This window comes from Salarias fasciatus, chromosome 6 (assembly GCF_902148845.1).
Source record: "Salarias fasciatus chromosome 6, fSalaFa1.1, whole genome shotgun sequence".
Lineage (NCBI taxonomy): Eukaryota > Metazoa > Chordata > Actinopteri > Blenniiformes > Blenniidae > Salarias > Salarias fasciatus.
Window position 1 is genome coordinate 30885317 of NC_043750.1, and position 21259 is coordinate 30906575.

Below are 21259 nucleotides of genomic sequence, written 5' to 3' on the forward strand. Positions count from 1 at the left end.
ATCAGTTCAAGAAGCAAACTGCTGGATTCAAGAAGAGAAACTTTATTTACAGCCACATGAGAGACATTCTGAAGATTTGATATGTGTCCATGTTTCTGCTTTGTAGTAAATTGGGTGCACAGCACTCCTTCATATTGTACATAACAACCTCACAGCAGCCAATTAGAAAGGAGATCAAATGGACCAATCAGAGGTCTCTATGGCCTAAACCAGTCAGGTCCACTTTTTTGATTGATTTTTTTTCGTATCGTTCATAATAAATCTGATTAAATAAAAGAAACATGGCCGTTTGTCTTTTTTTTTTAACTGTTTGATTCTCTTAAAAAAACCCTTCAAATCATTAAAATAAAAACACTGATTTCCTTAAGGCTACGAACTGAAATAAAAAGCTAAAAACATGCTAGCAGAACTTTTGGAGCTTTTCATTTTGTAGAGTATCAAACTTCAAAAGGTACAGTAAGAAAGATCCTTCATTCTACAGTCTGAACATCAACTAATACAAGAAAACAAGTCATGGTTTCCATTTGCTTTAGTTCCTGAAGTTAACATGCTAACCAGCTGGCTTCAGCGACCACAGTACTGCAATACCACTGTGTACCAGCTGGATGGCGCAGTGAGTCCTGAATACAGTCCAACAACAATACAAGAAGAAGAAGAAGAAGCTTGGACTCACTGCTGCCACCCAGTGGACAGATGTGGGTTTTACTTCAATCTGACGTACTGTACCTTTAAACAGATAAAGCTAGCTGTAGTGGTTGATGCACGTAGTAACAGTCATGTCCTCAAAGCTGGAGGGAAGAGAAACCTGCAGCAGAAACTCGTTTCTTCAATAGTTGCATTTAAAAATCTAAGAAATCGGTGTGATTCCATAAAAATAGCGTATCATGGGGAGTGGCAATAAAAACCTCCATCAGGAGCACATTCGATCTTGATCCATCATGATCAAACGAGTTGAGTGGTAGAAAACTTCTGTCGCTTCTTTAGTGCAAAAGTCCAAACGAGCAGCAAATCATCAGAAGATCCTGGATTCGGACTCTACAGGCACTGGATTCAAGGAGGAAAACGTCTTCAGAAACATGAAAGAGGCCTCAAGCAGAGGTCAAAGGTCAGAGGTGAAAGAGGAGAGGAAGGGAGGAAGAAGCTCCAGTCTCTTTACCGTTAGGGCGGTCAGTGGAGGGGGAGGGGCTAGAATCCATTTGAGGTTGCTGGGTTGGAATACGTTGGAAGGGGCGGAGTAACAAGCCATGGAAGAATAAGGGCGAGATATCATTGGAGGAGAGGGGCGGGGCTAGACTCCGGAGGAGTGAGATGGTGGGGATAGAATCCGGTGGAGTGACAAGGCGGGGCTGGAATCCAGGGCAGGCCGAGAATCCGGTGGAGTGAGATGGTGGGGGTAGAATCCGGTGGAGTGACAGGGCGGGGGTAGAATCCAGGGCGGGACTAGAATCCGGTGGAGTGCACGCTGGGGATGGGGTAGAACTTGGAGATGCGGCTCTGGGTGGACGGGTTAAGGCACTCGGACTCTCCGCTCATCTTGAAGAAGACTTCCTGCTCCTGCTGTTTGCGAGTGAACTCTTCCTCCAGCGCCTGCAGCAGCAGAGAAACATCAGTCGCCTCCACATCAAACCAACAAGCAGATCTTCACATGTAAACTTCAGATCGGAAGATCACTCACAACTGATCTGTCTTATTTAACACTGCTCAACACTTTCAGAGGGTTCAGCTTCTCTTATGTGGAAGCTGAATCTAACACGTCTGTCAACGCTGTGCACTGTGTGCTTCGCTTTTGGCATCACGGTCTTCAAGACCTGAGACTGTAACTGCTGCCAAAGATGCAGCAACACAGTATCGAGCAAAGGATGGAAAACTACCAATAACTGTAAGAAATTGATACTTTGTAGCTTAACTGTAGTTCCAGCAGCCTCTGAGTGATGGGAGACTAAAAAGTGAGTCTGAAAACGAGGCAGTGGAAGTGTTGGAGTGATGAACGGAGGCTGGCTGACCTTCTTCCTGGGCCGGAGCTTCTCCCTCCACTCCTTCAGCTCCACGCTGTGCTCCTCGTCCAGCTCCTTCAGCTTCTGGGTCTCGTGTTCGATCAGGAGGTGGCACTTCTCGTTCTGGAACATTTACACAGTGTTAGAGCTCAATGTGTGCGTGTGTGTAATTATGTGTGCGTGTGTGCGTGTGTGTGCTCCACCTGCAGCTGCTGCAGCTCTCTGACGTTGGCGTCACACTGCAGCTGGAGGTCTCTCATCTGGTTCTCGTGTTTCTGCTGCTGGTGGAGACGCTCGTTCTTTTGACGCTTCTCCTCCTGGGCTGCGAACTACACACACAAACAAACACATACACAATAAATGAACGAACGCATGCACATGGTAAATACACACACCTGAACATGTAATAAACACACGTTAAGACAAAGATGCAGAAGAAGAACCGCTGACCCCTGACCTCAGGGGGTTGGTCCCCTCCTCCTCACCTGTTTGACCTTCTCCCTCTCCTGCTCGGGGGTGATGGTTGCCACGGTGATGCGGAGGCTCTTCTTGAACATGGCCATACGTGTTTTGGCCTCGCTGCGCTGGATCTTGGGCAGCCGCGCTCTCTCCTGCGTCTGCTTGTTCTTCATCTCCTCGATGAGCCGCTGGTTGTAGCGCTGCATCTGCTCCATCTCCTGAGGAGGCGGGAGGAGGAGGAGGAGGAGGAGGAGGAGGAGGAGGAGGAGGAGGAGGAGGAGGAGGGTGGAGGAGGCAGCATGTTAGAAAAGAGCAAACTCGTCAGCGACTCCTTCTCTGGAGACGCCGTCTCGTACCTTCTCGTGTCTCTTCAGCAGCTGGTGTCTCTGCATGAAGTACTGGTCTTTCAGCTGCTGCTTGAACAGCTGATGCTTCTCCTGCAGGTGGCGCTCCTCCAGCTCCCACATGGCCGCCTCCCGAGCTGCGGAGCAAATTACACAGCTCAGCCTCCCACTCTTCAGAAACACAGTCACACTCTGGACATGCATTTACATTTCTGTACCAGTCTCTGCAATTATGCAACATTCATCTCTATATCAGATCTATTTTCACATCTATTCATGAATAAAGTTACTGTTACAGATACGTAACAATAAACAGACACATGAAAATATAAAGAAATATGGGGGGAAAAAGAAAATCAATATTGAAGCGGCGGTGCTACCTCGGAGGAGCTGCTGCTTGTGGTTGAGACAGTCCCTCTCGATGGTGGCCAGCTCGTGTTTGTGCTGCTGGATGATCTTCTTCAGAGCGCCGTCCAGCTCCTGCTGCTGCTTCTGCACAAACTCCTGCTCCTGAACCGATAAGGAGAACAGGGAGTGAGCAAAGACTAAATGGTAAAGTCACAGCTTATTAATAGATAATTAAAAGAAGAACAAAAAATACCGGAGAACCGGAAGTGAGGACACAGTGAGAACGAGGAGAACAGGAAGAAAAGACACGAGGAGCTTTGTGTGTGTGTGTGTGTGTGTGTGTGTGTGTGTGTGTGTGTGTTCTTGTATTTCTATCCTTGTCGGGGCCAAATGTCCCCACAAGGATAGCAAAACTTGGAACGACGTGCCTTGTGGGGACCTTTTTCCGGTCCTAAGTAGGAGAAACAGTGTTTTCTTGACCATGTTGTTGTTACTGAAAAAAGTAAAAGTGCAAAAACATTTCTTTAGGGTTAGGCTTTGTTGTGGTGTGGGTTAGGGTTAGGGTAAGGGTCAGGGTTAGGGGCTAGACATGAATGGGAGTCAATGGACGGTCCCCACAAGGATAGAAATACAAGACTGCGCGTGTGTGTGTGTGTGTGTGTGTGTGTGTGTGTGTGTGTGTGTGTATTCAGACAGTTCTCTGAGCCGATAAAACTCATTAATCCTCCCCTTTGGCTCCATCTGACTCCACGTAGAACTGAAATCTCCTTCTACTCTTTCTTTAATTGAAGTCTGTTCCATCAGAGAAACTGGACCGCTGCACAAGCTGAATGAAATCTCACCAACGTGCAAGGTGGAGGGCAGAGTCTGTGTGTGTGTCTGACCTCCTTCTTGCGGTTCTTCAGGACGTTCTGGTACTTGGACAGCTCCTTGTCCTGCTCTCCTTTGATACGTTTGGCCTCGTCTCTCAGCCGGTTGGTGTGTTCCTGCTCCAGACGCTCGATGGTCTGCTTCTGCTGCCGCTCCAGGTTCTCCACCTCCTGGTCGTACTGGCGCTTCTTGCTCTGGAGGACGGGCGGTCGGAGAGTTACGGGGCGTTCCGGCTGTCATTCTTGGTAACTGTGGATTCGTGGCAGACTCACCGTGGTCTCCTGCTCGAAGCGCCGGAAGATCTGCTCCTTCTGCTGCTGCAGCTTGTTGCTGAGCTGCTGCTGAGCTCTCTGCTCCTCCTTCTGGAGGAGACGCAGCTCCCTCAGCTCCTGACGCCTGGAGGAGGGGGGAGGGGGAAGGTGGGGGGGGGGGGGGGGGGGGGGGCAAGTTGTTTGTTGTTGACATGCAAACAATCAGTTTGATCCTTGCTGGAGGTTCCTTGTCAGGTTTAAAGTGAGGACAGATGAAACGTCACTCTGAAATCCACTTTAAAACAGATCTGTCTGCGTCTGAGAGGTTGGAATGAGGTGACTGGACCACAATGTTCAACGCTGCGTGTGTGTGTGTGAGAGAGAGAGGGAGTACCTGAGGAACCTCATCTCCTCGTTCTTGGTGTCGTTGTCGGTGACGATCTTGGACGTGGTCACGCTGACTTCCACTCCGTCCACCATGAACTTCCGAGTCTTCTTCAGAGTTTTCTTTTGTCGCTTGGCTTCCTGACAGACGCACAGAGGAGGAGGTGAGTGTGTGTGTGAGTGAGGGGGTGTGAGGGTGTGTGTGTGTGTGTTACCTGTGTGTTTGCTGCTGCGGGCTCCTTGGCCTTGGACAGGAAGCTGGAGATGGACAGGTTGAGGTCCAGACTGCTGCTCCCTGAGTCGGAGTCTCTCTCCTTGTCGTCTTTGGCTCGGTCTGGAACCTTCTTCTCCTCCTCGGGTTTCTTCTCCTCCTCGTTCTCCTCCTTCAGGCCCACCTTCTCCTGCTCCGGCAGAGTCAGGGTCACCTTCAGGTGTCGGTATCGCTCCTCCTCATCCTCTTCCTCCTGCTCCTGTGGAGTGCCGACGTCCTCCACAACAGGAGTCTTCTCCTCCTGAGGAGTGTCGGCCTGCATCTCCTGCTCCTCCTGCGTCTCCTGCTCCTCCTGCGTCTCCTGCTCCTCCTGCGTCTCCTGCTCCTCCTGCGTCTCCTGCGTCTCCTGCTCTGCAGTGTCCACCTCCTTCTCGTCCTCCACAGAGATCTCCAGCTGCTGCAGCTCCTTCACGGGAGCTTCAGGCTCAGCCCCAGGGGAGGACACGTCTTCCACGGCAGCAGGAGCTTTCTCCTCCTGCTGCTCCTCCTGCTGCTCCTCCTGGGCTGCTGCCTCCTCGGTGAAGCTGGTGTCCACCACGTGGTTGACCGCGGGGGTCTCAGGGGGGACGGGCAGGGACGGCTCGGCCTTCTCGGGGACGGACTCCAGGATGGAGGGGGAGAGCGGGATCTTCTCATCCTCCGAGCTGGCCACGCTGACGTCCGAGGCCGCTCGCTTGTGACCCTGCAGGGAGGAGAAGGAGCCAATGAGAGGAGGAGGCACTGAGGAGGCCAAGGACAGAACAGAGACGCTTCGGAACTGGTCTGATCTTTGTCAGATCTGCAGGGTTGTCATTGGTGGAGGACAGAATGCAGCGAAGCATTAGAACGGGGGCGGCTGTAATGCTGTGGCAGATGGAGCAGCTCACCAGATGTGCCTCGGCCTCCTCCTCTTCCTCCTCGATCTCCTCCGTCACCTCCGCCTTCGCCTCGGCGATCAGCTCCCGCAGAGGCCTGCTGTCGCTCAGGCTGGACACGAAGGAGTGCTGCAGGGAGAATGACAACACTTAGAACAGACTGTAAAGCTCCTCGTAATCTCCTCTTACGAGCAGCGGCCCGAACACGACACAGGAGAACCGAGCAGTGGAGCTGTAAAGGCTCCATGGACCGGCGTGAAGACGCTCCGTTAAAATGTCTGAATGTGAAGGGAATCTTCCCTCCGACGGCGAGTCAACAACCAAATCCAGCCTCACCTTCCTGGAGATCTGCTGCACGTATTCTAGAGCCGGCCTGAGCAGCGGCAGCTTCCTCCATATCAGAACCTTGGCCGGCGGCAGATCGCAGTTTTCTACTTTCAAGCCCATGAGCTCGTCCCGTGCCCGGAGCCGGAGCGGCCGTGTGTTCTCTCTGAGTGTGTGTGAGTGTGTGTGAGCGTCCCCGGACGGCTCCGAGCGCCGTGTGCTGCGCTGACGTGAGCCGGGGGCGGACTCAGCGGGGGAACAGGTGTCGTCTGCAGATCTGCTGCTGACGCCGGCGGCAGGTGGCGACGGGGCGGGGGAGGGGGGAATTAACGCGTGGAGGAAAACATGTCTTACCTGCAGCAGCTGCGCCGCCCCCCATCTGTTGTCCACGTTCTTGTCCAGACAGCGCTTCAGGAAGTCGCTGAACTCCGGAGACCTGAGAGGAGCAGCAGCTGGGAGTTACTGACGCAGTTACAGTTACTCAGATACTTTTGTAGCTGCAGAGCTGCTGTCTCACTTTTCAACTGTTACCTTTAGCATTGGTCTAAATGGTGGCTATTTTCTTTGAGAAGGAGCAGCCGATCCTGGACCGACTCCTCTCTCAGGTGGAAACGGATTAGCATTAGCATGCTTATGCAGCAGTTAGCTTCCCTTGATGAGAGCCATCTGCTTGCTTGGAGTTTCTCTCCGGTGGCTTGTTGGAGCTTCATCTCGTCTCATTATGTTTAAAAATCTGTTCTTTTAAGAAGAACTAGCATCCAGATCATAGAGCATCTTCCTCCCAGTAACTTCCACTGAACTAACGAGTCCAGCTCAGCTGATACTCCAATCATACAGCTTTATGACCGATATTAACAGGAACTTTACTCGGTAACTAGTTCCTTTTTCCTGGCGGCTCTCACCAGCGTGACGGCTGCATCAGCGTCGGCGGGTCCGCCTTGGCGATTTTCAGCAGCACCCTCATGGGGTTCATCTCGTGGTTGGGCGGCTCGATCTGAGCCAGCTCGATGAGGGTGACCCCCAGGGACCAGATGTCGGCCTTGTAGTCGTAGGGGCGGTCCTTGGACGTCTCGCACATCACCACCTCGGGGGCCATCCTGGGAGCGGACGGGGGAGAAACCGTGATGACGACGACGACGACGACGACGACGACGACGACGACGACGACGACAGACGTGGACGTCTGGATGAACGCTGCGCGTTGAACTCACCAGTAAGGCGTTCCGATGAAGGAGTCTCTCCTCTGCAGGGTTTTAGTGTTTTTGGCAGAAACACCGAAGTCAGCTGGAAGATTCAAGCAAATCCACAAATTAGAGGGTTTCATTAAAACTGTCTTTATGTTGAGATTGTCGTCATGTTCAGCAGTAACTGTTTGATTTTTGTGACAATAAAGATATTTCCGAGAACATTCTGGACCAAAACAAAGACAAACTTTGCAGTGCTAACTCAGACCAGCCGTTGCAGACGACCACGTTTACACGGCAGCTGCAATGCTTGAATCCATAACGCAACAGACAGCGCTTCGCCGCCTCGATACATCAGTGTTCATCAGGTAAGCTGGCTGGCTGGTCCACACGATGTTGGTTCTCCTTTCGGGGAGCCTCGGACCGCTGCTGCGTCGTCTGACTATTTCATAAACGGTCTGAGGATGTTTTGTGTGACATTACGAGGGAGAATCATGTGAACGTTTAAGCTTCTTGTATTAAACAGCTTCAAAGTGCCAAAGCTGCTTTTCTCATCTTATACATTCTCACATGATGCTTCAGCTCCACTTTTCCTGAGTGTGTGTGTGTGTGTGTGTGTGTGTACTGTTAGATAACGTCTGCGCTCGTTTGACGGCGGCCGCACTTTGCGGTGTGAGTCAGACGTGTTTCCGCGGCTTCTCACCCAGCTTGACGTCGCCGTCCAGCGTGAGCAGGATGTTCCCGGCCTTCAGGTCTCGGTGGATGATCTTGTTCTCGTGGAGGTAGACGAGCGCCTGGAGGGTCTGGCGGCACACCGAGCGGATCTGGGGCTCCGTCAGGGGTCTCTCCAGCTCTGCATTGGGTCACACACACACACACACACACACACACACACACACACACACACACACACACACACACACACACACACACACACACGTCCAGCACGTCACTGGAGAGCCAGTGTTTTCCAGACATTTGCTGGTTCGGTCTGAGCTCTGCTCTGATGAGATGCGGTAACGCTGACTCACCGAGCATGACGGCGTCCACGGCTCCGCCCGCACAGAACTCGATGAGGATCTGAGGGAGAAACCAGACCTTTATGTAAAAGATCCTTCTTATGCTTCAGTTGTCCTGCTGTGCTCTGAGGAAATCAGGATTATATATGCTGGAACACACTTTTTATACAATATTAATATTGAATATAATTATAATATTGTTAATACAATCATCCCACCTGGCCTATAGACATTAGTTTATATTCTATATACAAACATTCAATAGAGTATTAACATCTAATATCCTCAACTGTGTTTATTTGGTTATTTAAATCATTATATCTTACATTTAGTATCTATATTTACATTCTTTGAACAATATTGTATACTTTTTACTTTTTTTACATATTTACTTTCTTCCAATGTGTTCATACTTATATTTCTTGGAATTATTTAGACTTTTGTGTACTATTCTTATTCATGAAACATGATTCTATGTCTGCATGATTTATTTTAAACAAAATAATATTCCAAATTGTAACTGAAAATTTTTGATTTTTTTTTCTTTCTGTTAAAGCTTTGTTTTCTCGTCTTTGTTTCAATACTGTATTAAACTAAACTTCTTTTTATTCTTGAGGTACAGTAACTGTGAGGAAGATTTACTTTTCTTTGTAAAAGGCATATCTAGTCTTATCTAATCCACTCAACAGAGGCACAACTGCCGTGCACAGATTATTAACTTTATTCCAAATATCTGAGCAGTTAGAGGAGCAGTGGGCTGGATATCCGGTCCCTGGTTCCTGTACCAGAGAAATTTGCACATGAGGCAACGCACGCTTCCTGGAGTTGTTTTTTCTGAAGTTCCACATGCAAATAATCCAAGAGAATGAACAAGCATTTTAAAAGCGGTGTACGTGCGAGGATTATTTAAATGAACTGCACAGCCCGCATGAATGAAACACTGTGAACCCTCAAAGATGTTTAGGAGCTTTCAATATGGCCGCTGACGTAAGAGGATTGGCCCAGTTGGGGCCACGTTGTGGAGGTGGTTTCCACCCAGCTGCTCGCTCCTGAGCTGCTGTACGTTAGCAGACCGGGACCAGATCCTGAAAATAGGATTAGAGTGAGTGTGGAGGCGGCGGCTGTTTCATTGACGTGCAGCATCTGGAAGTGTCTTTAAAAAGCTGCGGATCATCTCGGGACATGTGGGGAACATCTGTTACCCCGTTTCCACCAAGAACAACCAGCTGCTGGTTAGTTGGTTCCAATCTGGCGCCTCGTAAGAACCGGTTGTTTCTCCACTGAGAAGGAGTCAAACCATGAAACGCGAGACGTATCGGTGCAGCAGGGAGTCGGTGCTCGCTAAGTGCCACTTTAGAAAACCAGGAGCTGGGAATGCTAACAAGCGGTGCTAAGTCAGGCTCTCGCTCCGACACCAGGAACTCAAACCGCACTTCTGCTTTCTGCGCCTGTTGAGAAACCCGTGGTGGCTAACACGCCGGTCTAGATTCAGGGTCATCCCACTTTCGAACGAGCTTTATGAAATCCTACAGATTTAAAGGAAAAGAAAGAAAGAAAGAAAGAAACAGCAGTGTTTTTCCAAGTCTCAGCTGTTGCTCCACTTCCAGGAACAAAACCCCGACAAGACACACAAAGCCTGCGCTGTCAAGAACAACCGTTCATTCAGACCCAGCACGCTTCCACCCAGTCTGCAGGCGGCTGTTGTTTTAGCCTGTACAAAGACCCCTCCCACACACACACACACACACAGAGCAGAAAACTGAAGGTGGTTTACAGTATGGTCACACTTGTCATGTTCGGTCGGCCTCTATATGGTGGTTTTGTGGGGGATCGACCGTCTCTGGCGGCACCAGGCGAGCGCTCAGACCGCTTATTGACGAACTCTGGTGGGCGTGTGAACGCAGCACGGACCCATCACCTGAGCTCGCACTTTATCCCACTAAGCTTCCATGTAGCTTCGGCTCAGGAGTCTGAAACGGCTCGGGGCTTGATTAGACGGAAAGGATTTCAAGTGAAAACTAAAAACTTAAGCAGCGTTTTGGGAGTCTGGTTACACGACCACGGTCGGAGAAACTGACAGCGGCTCCCAGGAGAGGAATCCTGTCATGTTAGGGGGCAGAACGTCCAGCTGAGCCCGCTTCGTCTCTGCACTGACAGGTTGTGCAGATAAACATCGGCTCTTTGTCCGGAGGACAATGCAGGGAACGAGGTAGAGCGGAGCTGGAATCAAACATTCGGCTGATCCTGACGCTTCTGTTTTCATTTGGGACGGTGTTGTCCAACACCTCAACCCTCATCGCACTTACTGAAGTTCTGAAAAGTCGGGACGTTTCATTGTGCTGAGTTGCAGAGCTGCTGTCTCTCTTTCTCCCTGCACAATGAGCCCGTTGTTGGCAAAACCGTTTGTTTCAGTGGTGACCGTCACTCAAATTACCGTTAGCATGTGTCCACAGAGGCTGTGATTAGCCTTCAAAAGCGACAATCACCGCTTGTGGTTGTGAAATACGTGACCGCGTCTGGAAAACAAAGGTCTTTCAAAAAATGAGCTCATATCAGAAGCGGAGGGATTATAAACTGTATGATGATTAACCGCCGGCAAAGCTCATGTTTTTCTGCCGCTTTTCTGCTGCTCGGGTGAACTTTGCCCACAGTTTTCAACACTTGCAAGAGGAAGGAGTTTCATCACCGGTACACTGACTCAGAGAGAAAGTGAGAACAATTCTCAGAGATATCGGAAGCAAAAGATTAAGACTGAGTGCACACGTGAGAACTGCTACAGTGCTTTTACATCTGGTTAACCCCAACAAACAGAAACTCAGACTGCACTCACCCACAGCTTGCTCTCGTAGTAGAAGGCGTCGAGCAGCTGGACGATGTTGGGGTGGTCGCAGGAGGCCAGGATGTCGATCTCCACCATGTAGTCCTCCAGCTCCTCCTCCGTCTTGGTGTCGATGACTTTGGCTGCAGCCAGGACGCCCGTCTGCTTGTTCTGAGCCTGCAGGAGGAGAAACGCCCGGTTACCACCACATGGATTTTCTCAATCATGTCGTCCTTCACGGATCAAAGTGGATCCAGGCACGTGTCCGGAGCCGCTCATGTGGAAATTCCTCCGCTTTGTTTTGGTCTCCTGCAGACAGGAAGTGCTCGATGAGGTCGCCGTGGCGATATGGGATGCGGCCCCTTCCTGGTGACCCCCCCTTCCCCCCTCCCCCCCCCCCCCCCCGGTCTGCTACAGCAAAGAAACACAAAGCAGCCAACACTTCTGACAATTTCTGGAGATTTGCGGATCTTTTTCAGCTCCAGTCTGCGCTAAAAACAACCACTGCAGAACTTAGAGGTGTGAAATTGGACTTCTCAACAGTTACTACTTAAAAACGCACAAAAAAAAGCATGCAGAGTTTTCTACCAGCTGAAGTTAAAGTAGCTTGTCCAGGAATAACAGTTTAGAGCAATGCAGTGTTGTGCAAGTCACTGTAAATGAAAGCTAGATTTAAATAGGTCGTTACTTCATGAAACACAAGTCACATTACTGTTAGTGAAAAAAAGCAACCAGTTATCGGTAAAGCTTCTGTTAATAATGGTCACATAGCTGTTATTGTACTGTTAGCATTAGCTTTAGCATTAGCCGACTGGGTCAGAGACAGCAGCTCTCCAACCCGTTTCTAAGCTACTATTTCTGTAATAGTATTGCGTTACGGCTAAAAGCAGCATTGTGACTGAATGTGTTTACGTGAGAGCACAAACAGTGGGAAGTCGAGGTTTGTCAGTGTTTGTTTTGGTCCCTTCTCTCTTGTTGCAGTTGAGAACACGTGCAGTCAGATTAAAACTTCAATCAAGCGTTGAACACTGGCCATGAAATCTTAGGTAACTATTTGAAAAGGGTCTGAAAATAGCCTTTGGCCACAGGGGTGGGGGCAGATTATGAGGGCTTGGGAGCGCTCGGACTGAGGAACAGGCCTCCTGTGTGATAACATTTACTGTCACTCATGCTAACGAAGCTCCGGTTTCGGCCACGGATCTGTGTCGTGGCTGTTCAGATGACCCGGGGTCAAGTTTTGAGGAGACGTGATGCTGGATCTTCTGATGCTATGAGGCCTTAAAACATCAACCAGCAGCATGGACAGCAGATAAATATGCTCCTGATGATACAAAGATCCAGAGTCAGTGTGGAGACCACCTCTGATTTTTGACTTTGAGCTGAATTCTATCCCTCATATTAACAAATATAACGAAGATTGGTTTTTATCATCTGAAGACTATAGCCAGAGTCCACCCGTTTCTCTCTCAGGCCAGCTTTTAGCAGCTTTTCTCTCTTGTCAGTTAGACTGCCGTAATGCCTTGCTCTCGTCTTTCCAAAAAGAGCATTTCAAATCTGCAAGTGTTACAAAATTCTGCAGAACGTGTGCTAATGAGGACCAGGGGGGCGGGCCCACGTTACACCAGTTTTAAAGTCACTGTATTGGCTCCCTGTCCGCTTCGGGATCGATTATAAGCTTCTTTTACTCGTTTTAAAATGTCTTAATGGCCTTGTGCCTTCTTATTTCTCAGATCTGCTTTTACCAGATCGGCCTTTGCAGACCCTGAGGTCCTATCGCAGTGGCTTCTTATCCATCCCAAAAACCAGACTCAAGACCCACGGCGAGGCGGTCTTCAGCTACTACGGCCCCCGCCTAGGGAAAAGCCAGTAGGAGAACCTCAGGCTCCAGAGACTGTTGATATTTTTAAAAGAACGTTAAAAACACACATATTTAATCAGGCTTTTATTTGACCTTTTAAATTCTTCTCCGGTTTTTCAACATTTTTGTTTTAACCCCAGTGTTTCCGTTGAGAGGTGTCATGGTCCCCTCAGCCTGGCTGGTTAGGGGGCTCCCCACCTTGGTGTTGAGTTCCCGCTCTCTGTTGGGGTGGGGGGGTTGAGGGGTGGGGTTCAGGTACTGGTGATGTCGCCAGCCTTGGTCTGCAACACCGCTACAGAATGGGCAATTCCAATGGTGGCGTTTTCCACAAACTACAATGCTGTATCGTGTCTCCGGACTGTAGCGTTAAGTGTGTGTGTGTGTGTGTGTGTGTGTGTGTGTGTGTGTGTGTGTGTGTGTGTGTGTATCTGCAGGTATTGCCTGTGTATATATGTATATACAGAGGTTGGGAGGGTCGGCCTTGCTTGTTTTATCGTTTGTATCTTGTAATGTGTTTAACTACTGTAAAGCACTTTGTGCTCCTTTTTTTTGGGTATGAAAGTTGTTTTGTAATTAAAGACTGACTTATTGATTGACTGCTAGTCCACTGTAGGTCCTGGTGTTTACTAGTCCAATGTAGTTCCTGTAGTTTCAGTCTAGCTTCTCAGTGGAGTTCCATGCATTTCCAGAGTTCCACATAGCTCCACACTGTCCTCTGTGATTGCTTCCACACTCACAATGAACCATATCATGATGGAGACTTCCAGTAGGGCAACACAGCAGCTCACGAGGTTGAAACCACCTCAACATTTTGTTTTAACTTGACGAAGAGACCACCAGACGACAGTTACCTCCACAGTCACAGATCTCAGTCTTTGGACCATGAAGGACCTTCACTTCACGGATGTTTAAAAAATGTAATCAAATTCAGTTTTTAAGGTAAAATAATGTTCAACCTTGTATTAGTAGAGTGTACTCAATAAAATAGCCAGTTACTATATATTTAAATGCATTCATAACTGTAGGAATACGGACAATGAGGTAGACAGCGATGTCATTTTGTACTCTGTCTGTTGAATCAAATGATTTTGTTAATCCCATTGTTCCTGTGAGTCAGATGGTGTCTGCAGGGAGACAGGACCAGGTGAATCTGCAGAGGCTTTTATCCACCATCACCGTGCCTCTTATCCAGAATTGTCTTTGAATGTGTAAAGTTTCACATGCATGGTTCACGTCTTCTCTGTTTATAGCGCATTTCTGAGATGTTTCACAATGTCACTGTAGGCAGACATAAACATAAATGCAACTTCAGTGTTTTTCTGTGGTTTTGTGTTGATGTGAATGATGCAATTGCATAACTGTGATAAATAGAAATGTTTTTTTTTGTGTGCGTGGTTGTAAGGCCAAATAAATTCTAGCTACATATTGAAAGTTGGTCTGCTCTTCTACATTGTTCAGATTTGCACAGTATGAATGAGAAATCAAACTCTTTTTGTTCAGCATCATATTTAAATAGAATCGAAAAAGCTTCAGTCAATAATCAGGTATGCCACGACACAACATCAGGTGATGGGAAGTAAACAATAACAACCAGATTCATGTGGTTTTACAATAGGTTTCATAAATTTGACACCCTCTAGTGTTATGAAAGGGATTTACCCAGAAATTTGAACATCAATAACATCTTTAAGATAAATCACCCAAGATTTCATATTTGAAGTAGTACACCCTGGAAACGTGATTCATTTTTTAAAAATCTATTTCAGTGTTAAGGGACATATTGTGTTAGTGTTATAATTCCTTGATTTTGGGTAGATATAAATCCATGTGTGCATGAAGGACAGGGTCTCCAAAATATAGTATCATCCATTTCCATTTAATTTCAAATTCTGTCTTTCTGGGTTGTTGCAAAGGATGAAAACAATGTGCGTGTTGATATCGCGATATCCTGACAACCAGAGGCTGAGTGTGATTACCTTGAAGACTTTTCCAAATGCTCCATCTCCCAGCTCTCCAATGATGTCCCAGATCTCCTCCGGATTTTCGTCCCTCCTCACGTTTTCGTACTGTTTCTTCTTCTTTTCTGATCCCAGTTTGAAGATCTTTCGAAAATTAAAGAACGACATCCTGAATCCCCTCGAACCTCCACAAGCGAACTCAACTTTTCCAACACTTCTCCCGGTCTGAAGCACACAAAGGAAAGCCGCTGGTCCTCACATGTGTGTCCGGCTGTTTTTAAACGGAAGCTATGAGAAATACACGTTATTATTATTATTATTATTTTTAATTAAATTGAAGTTTTGGAAAAACAAAAAAATTAGCGTCGCCTTTGACACGGTTTGGACCAGTCCACCGAGGAGCGGCTCAACACATCACGGCTCATTGTTGACCCCTCAAACTTCACACGAAACGTCGCTTTAAGCGTGTCCGAGCATTTTTAATCCACTCAAGGGGAGCGTTCGTGGTGGAAATGTGAAGTGGGGAAATGCTGGTGGAGGCTCGTTGTTCCAACTCCTGGCCCGACAGCCCCGAGGGGCTTCTTTCTTCAACCAAAACAGGAGAGAAAAGAGGAGAAAACCGCGTCCCCGCTCCTGAGTGACCACTCCGACACACGGCCCGACTTCAGTTTACCTCCCGGTAGGAATATATCCGAGTATTTACAGTCGGTAAAACGGTAAAAACAGTCATCTTTCTCCCCTCGGTGTGTCGGACGGATTTAGCGATCTAGCGGATTTAGTGTCACCGCGCGTTCACGACGCGCGCGTGCCCGCGGGTTCTTTCTTTCCTCGTGGTGGTGACAGTGTTAGATCGGATGCAGAGTAAACCAGTGAAACTGCGGCATTTGTCTGACGTTTATCACTTCTATGTACACAAAAACAACCAGTTCGAAATGCGCCGCTAGATAATTTAAATAAAGCTCTCCGATGTAGACACAGTTTAGCGCGCTTTGTGGACCCGCACTGACGTAGCAACTTGGTCGCCATATTGGATGAGGACGCGCTTCTATTTCAGTGCGCTCACTTGAAATAAAATTAAAGAAATAAATTAACGCAACTCACTGAATTTACTTGTCACATGGCTTGGTTTGTGACCAGTAGGAGAGCTGTCGTCACGATCCAACGTGCTTAAAAAACCCAAACAATTAGAATGAAGCATTGCATAGATAGTGAAAGTATACTGTTATCTTTATGGGTCAATAGGGTTAGGATGCTTTTTTTTTTATCATGGGCACGTTACATAAAAACAGCAGTTTACAGCATTCAGTAACATTAGATATCGTCTCCAAGCATTATGCAACAGGTGGAAAGGAGTAAAAAATTAATTGCATGACAAAAAGACATTATTAATCCATACATAAGTAAAGAAAGTGATTCAAATACAAAAACACCGCTAGGTAGATTGCAATAAAATGTGTGTGTGTGTGTGTGTGTGTGTGTGTGTGTGTGTGTTCTCGTATTTCTATCCTTGTTGGGGCCAAATGTCCCCACAAGGATAGCAAAACATGAAACGACGTGCCTTGTGGGGACCTTTTTCTGGTCCTAAGTAGGAGAAACAGTGTTTTCTTGACCATGTTGTTGTTACTGAAAAAAGTAAAAGTGCAAAAACATTTCTTTAGGGTTAGGCTTTATTGTGGTGTGGGTTAGGGTTAGGGTAAGGGTCAGGGTTAGGGGCTAGACATGAATGGGAGTCAATGGAAGGTCCCCACAAGGATAGAAATACGAGACTGTGTGTGTGTGTGTGTGTGTGTGTGTGTGTGTGTGTGTGTGTGTGTGCGTGCGTGTATGTGTAAATATAGTAATATACATACGTGTACAACATGTATATACAACTCTTAAATGTAATAGAATGTCTGGTTTTTAAAAGTTTTAAAGGAGTAACAATAGGTGTGTACTTAAGCGTCTGTATTTTCAATCAAGATATCAGATTTATTTTTTATCTTTAATGCTGTCTTTTTATCTTCAATTTGTACCTACCAAATATCTCTTATTGACCATGTTGTTAATTTATTTAGAAACAAATAAATTCCGATTGTTTATGTGTCTTTATTGCGTAATAACTTTCTTCTCAGGAGAAGTGGGACCCATCCAATATGGTGGCGAAGCGGAGACGTCTTTTGTGTATGTCGAACTACACATCCCATGAGTCATTGCGAAAAAGGACACTCGTTTCCTTTACATTCGTTTCTGCTTCCATAATTTTTAAACAACAATTAAAAGGTTCCTTCTTTTATATATAAGCATATACACCTAAAAAAATACTTTATAGGAAGCGATAATTAAAATAAAAAGTTACATGAAATAGTCACGTGACCGGTGGGAGCTGCTAGCTTGCGAAGCAGTTTGAGAAGTGAAAGGACTAAAAAGTGAGCGGGGAAAAAGGAAAAATAAACTGACTGATGGTGTAAATAATGAAATGCAGGCAGCTGCGATGGATCCAGCTGAGGAGCCTCCGTCCATCCTGTGGGGACTGGACCCGCTGTTCTCCGCCTTCGTTCGGCTTTATGTCCGAGACATCCTGCAGATGGCGGAGTCCACTCAGGTACCAGGTGAGGGCCACACGTGCACGCGCACACCCACCTAAGGTGGAACATGCGCACGCAGGCACACGCTCAGGAATACTCTCTATGTACTCAGTTACAGGTGAAAGTGCAAACTACTGCCCCCAGAAACTACTTAAAGTCACATGTCTGTCAGTGTTTTCATGTAATCTAATAGAGCTCTTGAGAAAATACTTGAAAAATATATCCATAAAAGTGCTAATGATGAAATATTACTGCTGTTACAGATTACTTTGAGTCCTTGGTTATTTTAAACGTTATGAAATGAATTACTTACAGTTAAGTATGAATAAAATTGCACACTTGATGCCTTTCTTTGTTGGTGTTTTCTTTGATAATGAGTCTGTCATGTTGTTGATCTGTTCGGCCAGCCAGGTCTTCCGCTTGATCCATTACTACTGGCTGCTTCTTTTGCCTCTGAATGTCTGCCTTTGCACCTGTCAATGTATTCCAAGCTCTTTCAGCAATCTGATGGTAGAAGAAGCCACAAAACCTCTGAATTCCACTTAAACTGGATATAATTTATCTTCCACCCTCTTTGTTGAGCGTCAGCTGCCATTTCTGTGTAGCACAGTGTCCTACATCCACGGCCCTTACATGCTGAGGCCAAAACCTCCTTGTCCATGTTGGACATGTCCGACAATGTCGCTGTGTCTCAGGGATGATGTAGCCAGACGGAGGCAGAGCATTGCTGATGGTCTGGTCTCTGAAGTCCAAAAGTGGCAATTCAAAGACCCCTTTGCCATCGAGAGTCATTAATCTCACCGTGTTTCCACTGTGTTTTGAAGGAATTTACTTCTACAACCTGCACCCTGTGTACAAGGTGGACGTCTTGGGGACGGTGGTCTATAAGAGAGAGCGAGACGACTTCTTCTGCTACGGAGGTGTGTGCTGACGCTTATCGTTTGCTGCTAGCTGCGTGCGTTGTGCTGACCAGCTGCATGTGCGTGATCTGTTCGCAGTGGACGACGGGACGGCCGTGATCAACTGCCTCTGCTGGAAGAGTGACGAGCTAAAAACCGAGGATCCCCCCGGTATGGAGCGGTCCACACGTCGGCATGGCGTTTTTCCTTTTTCGGTTACAGCAGTAAGTTACTCTCTGTCTCTGTGTGTCATGCAGTGGCGGACTCCAGCCGGGGGGCTCCCGGGGGCTTCAACCTCCTGAAGGAGCTGAAGGAGCTCAGACGAACTCAGCAGGAGCACCACCGCCTGGAGATCGGAGAGCTGGTTCGAGTCCGAGGGAAGGTGAAAACGTCCAGGCACCAGAGAGAAATCACAGCCTCCATCTACTGTGAGAAGCTCAAATAGCAGTTAGCTTCTCTCTCTGAAAGCTGGCGGAGGTTTATCTCATCTGTCAATCGAGTCTCCAGGTTATAGAGCATCTTCCCCTCTCTGTGCGTTTGTGTCCAGACAAAGTGAACGATCCGGTGATGTCGGAGCAGATCTCCTGGATGATGGAGCTTCCTCAGCTCTACAGGGAGTTTTACGACAAGCGTCTGCAGCTGGAGCCTGACGCAGTGGGGTACAGACATGCTAATATGTTAGCGCTATGCATGCGTGACTGAACGACCAGTCACCTCTGGATTAACCGGGAGGAAAATATTCTTGTTGAGTCATAAAGTCTGTTGGAAGAAATGTGGAAGTTGCCAAATATGGTTGCTGGTTCAGTAACGGTTGAGTATTTTTAGCTTTGTGAAGAGTGTCTACCGTAAACTAAAAGTCGGAAACATCTCTGGTTCTCTCGCTTTTGGAAGATAAATGTAACTTTTTTTTTTCCACTGCTCAGTAACTCGCTGCACAGAGCCAAAAACATGATCAAGGACTTCCTGGAAAAGAAATCGGTGTCTAGGTTCAGACCGCATGATGTACAGGATGTCCTGCTGCCGCTGATCTCTGCTCAGCCTCACAGCAGTCCTGCAGACCAGGTAACTCTACCTCTGTTTGGGAATTATGTGACAGTTCATCATGATTATTGTACACATGGGAACACGAGCTGTTGTTCTCCAGGAGGTTGCAGGCCCGTCTGCAGGCCCGTCTGCAGGCCCGTCTGCAGGCCCGTCTGCAGGCCCGTCTGCAGGTCCGTCTGCAGGCCCGTCTGCAGGTCCGTCTGCAGGTCAGCAGCTCCGACAGCTCCTCAAAGAGGCGCTGCAGGTTCTCCAAGACGATGGCTTCGTGTACCGCAGGGTCAAGTCCCAGGACGAGGTCTTTCTGGTAGGAACGCGCCGTTGTCCAGCCTCGGCCGCTCGTCGCTGTTCGCTCTGACGCTGTCGCTCGTCTTCAGGTGACGACTCGGGACAAAGATCTTCTGATGGCTGTGCAGGATGTCATCAGAGAGGATTCCAAAAGAGAGAAGTGTGAGTGAAACCTGGTGTTTCTCCAGAGCACACGTAGCATCACATGAAGACTGAGGTGGAATATTTTACTGCATCATTAAAGACCGAGTGTGTGTGTGTGTGTGTGTGTGTGTGTGTGTGTGTGTGTGTGTGTGTGTGTGTGTGTGTGTACAGATGCGGAGAAAGGCTGTCACGTCCTGCACATCCTGTCTGCGGTGCGTCAGCGGTTCAGTCTGAACGTGAGCAGAGCCGCTCTGGAGCTCGTCCTCTCCTCGCTGGAATGCAGCAGTGACATTATCAGCCCCAGTGACCAGCATTACATCGCCGTTTAACTAAACCTGTCCCCATCATGAGCAGGACTGACACATCCTCAGCATGTGCCTAACATATCCTCAACACAATGACAACATGTTAAATCATTCCTCTATGAAAGTATGTGTACAGTTATAGAAAAACAAGTCTGTTGCTGCAATGAAAAATGTGACATTAATGTTATTAAAGAAAGTTTTGTATTTTATATAAAATGACTTAAAACGCCAAAGAGTCCCTGCTGGTCATTTTAACACTCAGGGAAACAAAAGAGTGATCACTGACACATTCACAAATCCTTGAAGGGAAGTCAGATCTCCTTTATTGTCATTTTACACAATGTAACGTGAATAATGTTGCTGTCCATAAAGATCACATATTATGGTAAAAAGCAAAATAAAAAAATGATTAAAAAAAAGGTCTCGAATAAACATCAGTAAAGATACAAAAGCAGTAAACTTCTCATATAGAAGATCTGAGTGGTGGGAAAGAGGTGGAGTGAGGACATTTACAGGTCCAACTACACAAACTTATACACAGTCGTCATGATGTGTGTTTGTGTGTGTGTGTGTGTGTGTGTGTGTGTGTGTGTGTGTGTGTGTCCGTGTGCGTGCGCAGGGGGGCAGTGTTTGGCCGTTAATTGGCCTCTCATGCAGAGCAGCTCTGCTCTGATTGGTCGCCTCTCTAACATCTGTATCCATAGTTGCCTGGAAAGCTGAAGAAAAAAAAAACACACACACACAGGACAGTTCTCACCACGCTGCCTTCCTCAGCCACCGAGCAGGATCCTTCTTCTTAATCACCGTCATCTGTCATCCAGAGATGTTTCCAAACCAGCCACATGTCTCCTCCTCCTCCTCCTCGTCTCCTGCGATTCTACCTTTTCAAGCTGGGGGAGGAAAAGTTGAATGAATGATCTGCGAGCGGCGAGGATACAGTGGATTATATTTCTTTCTTTTTTTTTTTTTAGGTCGTGAGATTTATTCTGAGAAGCCCTGAGGACGTGATTGAAGCCCATCCCACTACACCCCCCCCCCCAAAAAAAAAAAAAAAAAAAAAAGAAAAAAAAAGAAAGAAGGAT

At 47.6% G+C, this 21259-nt stretch overlaps 2 protein-coding genes across 4 annotated transcripts; one reads left to right on the plus strand and one right to left on the minus strand.

Moving 5' to 3' along the window:
- Positions 1-26: 26 nt before the first annotated feature.
- On the minus strand, positions 27-15737 carry LOC115390150 (serine/threonine-protein kinase 10-like). Of its 2 annotated transcripts, XM_030093878.1 has the most exons (19): positions 14955-15737; positions 11133-11297; positions 8315-8363; positions 7987-8136; positions 7311-7383; positions 7002-7196; positions 6454-6535; positions 5788-5904; positions 5259-5603; positions 4866-5222; positions 4661-4791; positions 4288-4411; positions 4030-4209; positions 3178-3307; positions 2810-2934; positions 2480-2671; positions 2198-2323; positions 2004-2117; positions 27-1587 (listed from the first exon to the last, which is right to left on the minus strand). In XM_030093878.1, exons 1-19 carry the CDS (start codon positions 15102-15104, stop codon positions 1441-1443), a joined length of 2952 nt encoding a protein of 983 aa, XP_029949738.1. In that variant the 5' UTR covers positions 15105-15737; the 3' UTR covers positions 27-1440. The 2 variants fall into 2 exon arrangements, with proteins under 2 accessions (XP_029949738.1, XP_029949737.1); XM_030093877.1 differs by having other exon boundaries at positions 4866-5603.
- Positions 15738-17153: 1416 nt separating this feature from the next.
- On the plus strand, positions 17154-20404 carry stn1 (STN1 subunit of CST complex). Of its 2 annotated transcripts, XM_030095266.1 has the most exons (10): positions 17154-17524; positions 18325-18420; positions 18499-18570; positions 18657-18827; positions 18947-19058; positions 19323-19461; positions 19544-19565; positions 19626-19747; positions 19818-19890; positions 20044-20404. In XM_030095266.1, the coding sequence occupies exons 1-10, from the start codon at positions 17392-17394 to the stop codon at positions 20199-20201; spliced, it is 1098 nt and encodes a 365-aa protein (XP_029951126.1). In that variant the 5' UTR covers positions 17154-17391; the 3' UTR covers positions 20202-20404. The 2 variants fall into 2 exon arrangements, with proteins under 2 accessions (XP_029951126.1, XP_029951125.1); XM_030095265.1 differs by having other exon boundaries at positions 19544-19747.
- The last annotated feature ends 855 nt before the right edge of the window (positions 20405-21259 follow it).

What these genes read in the sequence shown, in the direction of transcription:
- LOC115390150 (XM_030093877.1), bottom strand. Translation starts at nt 15,104, where the DNA reads ATGTCGTTCTTTAATTTTCGAAAGATCTTCAAACTGGGATCAGAAAAG. An exon ending in TTCATCGGAACGCCTTACTG is followed by an intron (nt 7,197 to 7,310) that starts GTGAGTTCAACG and finishes GTCCGCTCCCAG; the next exon opens with GATGGCCCCCGAGGTGGTGA. An exon ending in GAGGAGATGAGGTTCCTCAG is followed by an intron (nt 4,412 to 4,660) that starts GTACTCCCTCTC and finishes CCCCTCCTCCAG; the next exon opens with GCGTCAGGAGCTGAGGGAGC.
- stn1 (XM_030095265.1), top strand. Translation starts at nt 17,392, where the DNA reads ATGCAGGCAGCTGCGATGGATCCAGCTGAGGAGCCTCCGTCCATCCTG. An exon ending in GGAGTCCACTCAGGTACCAG is followed by an intron (nt 17,525 to 18,324) that starts GTGAGGGCCACA and finishes TGTGTTTTGAAG; the next exon opens with GAATTTACTTCTACAACCTG. An exon ending in CTGGAGCCTGACGCAGTGGG is followed by an intron (nt 19,059 to 19,322) that starts GTACAGACATGC and finishes TCCACTGCTCAG; the next exon opens with TAACTCGCTGCACAGAGCCA.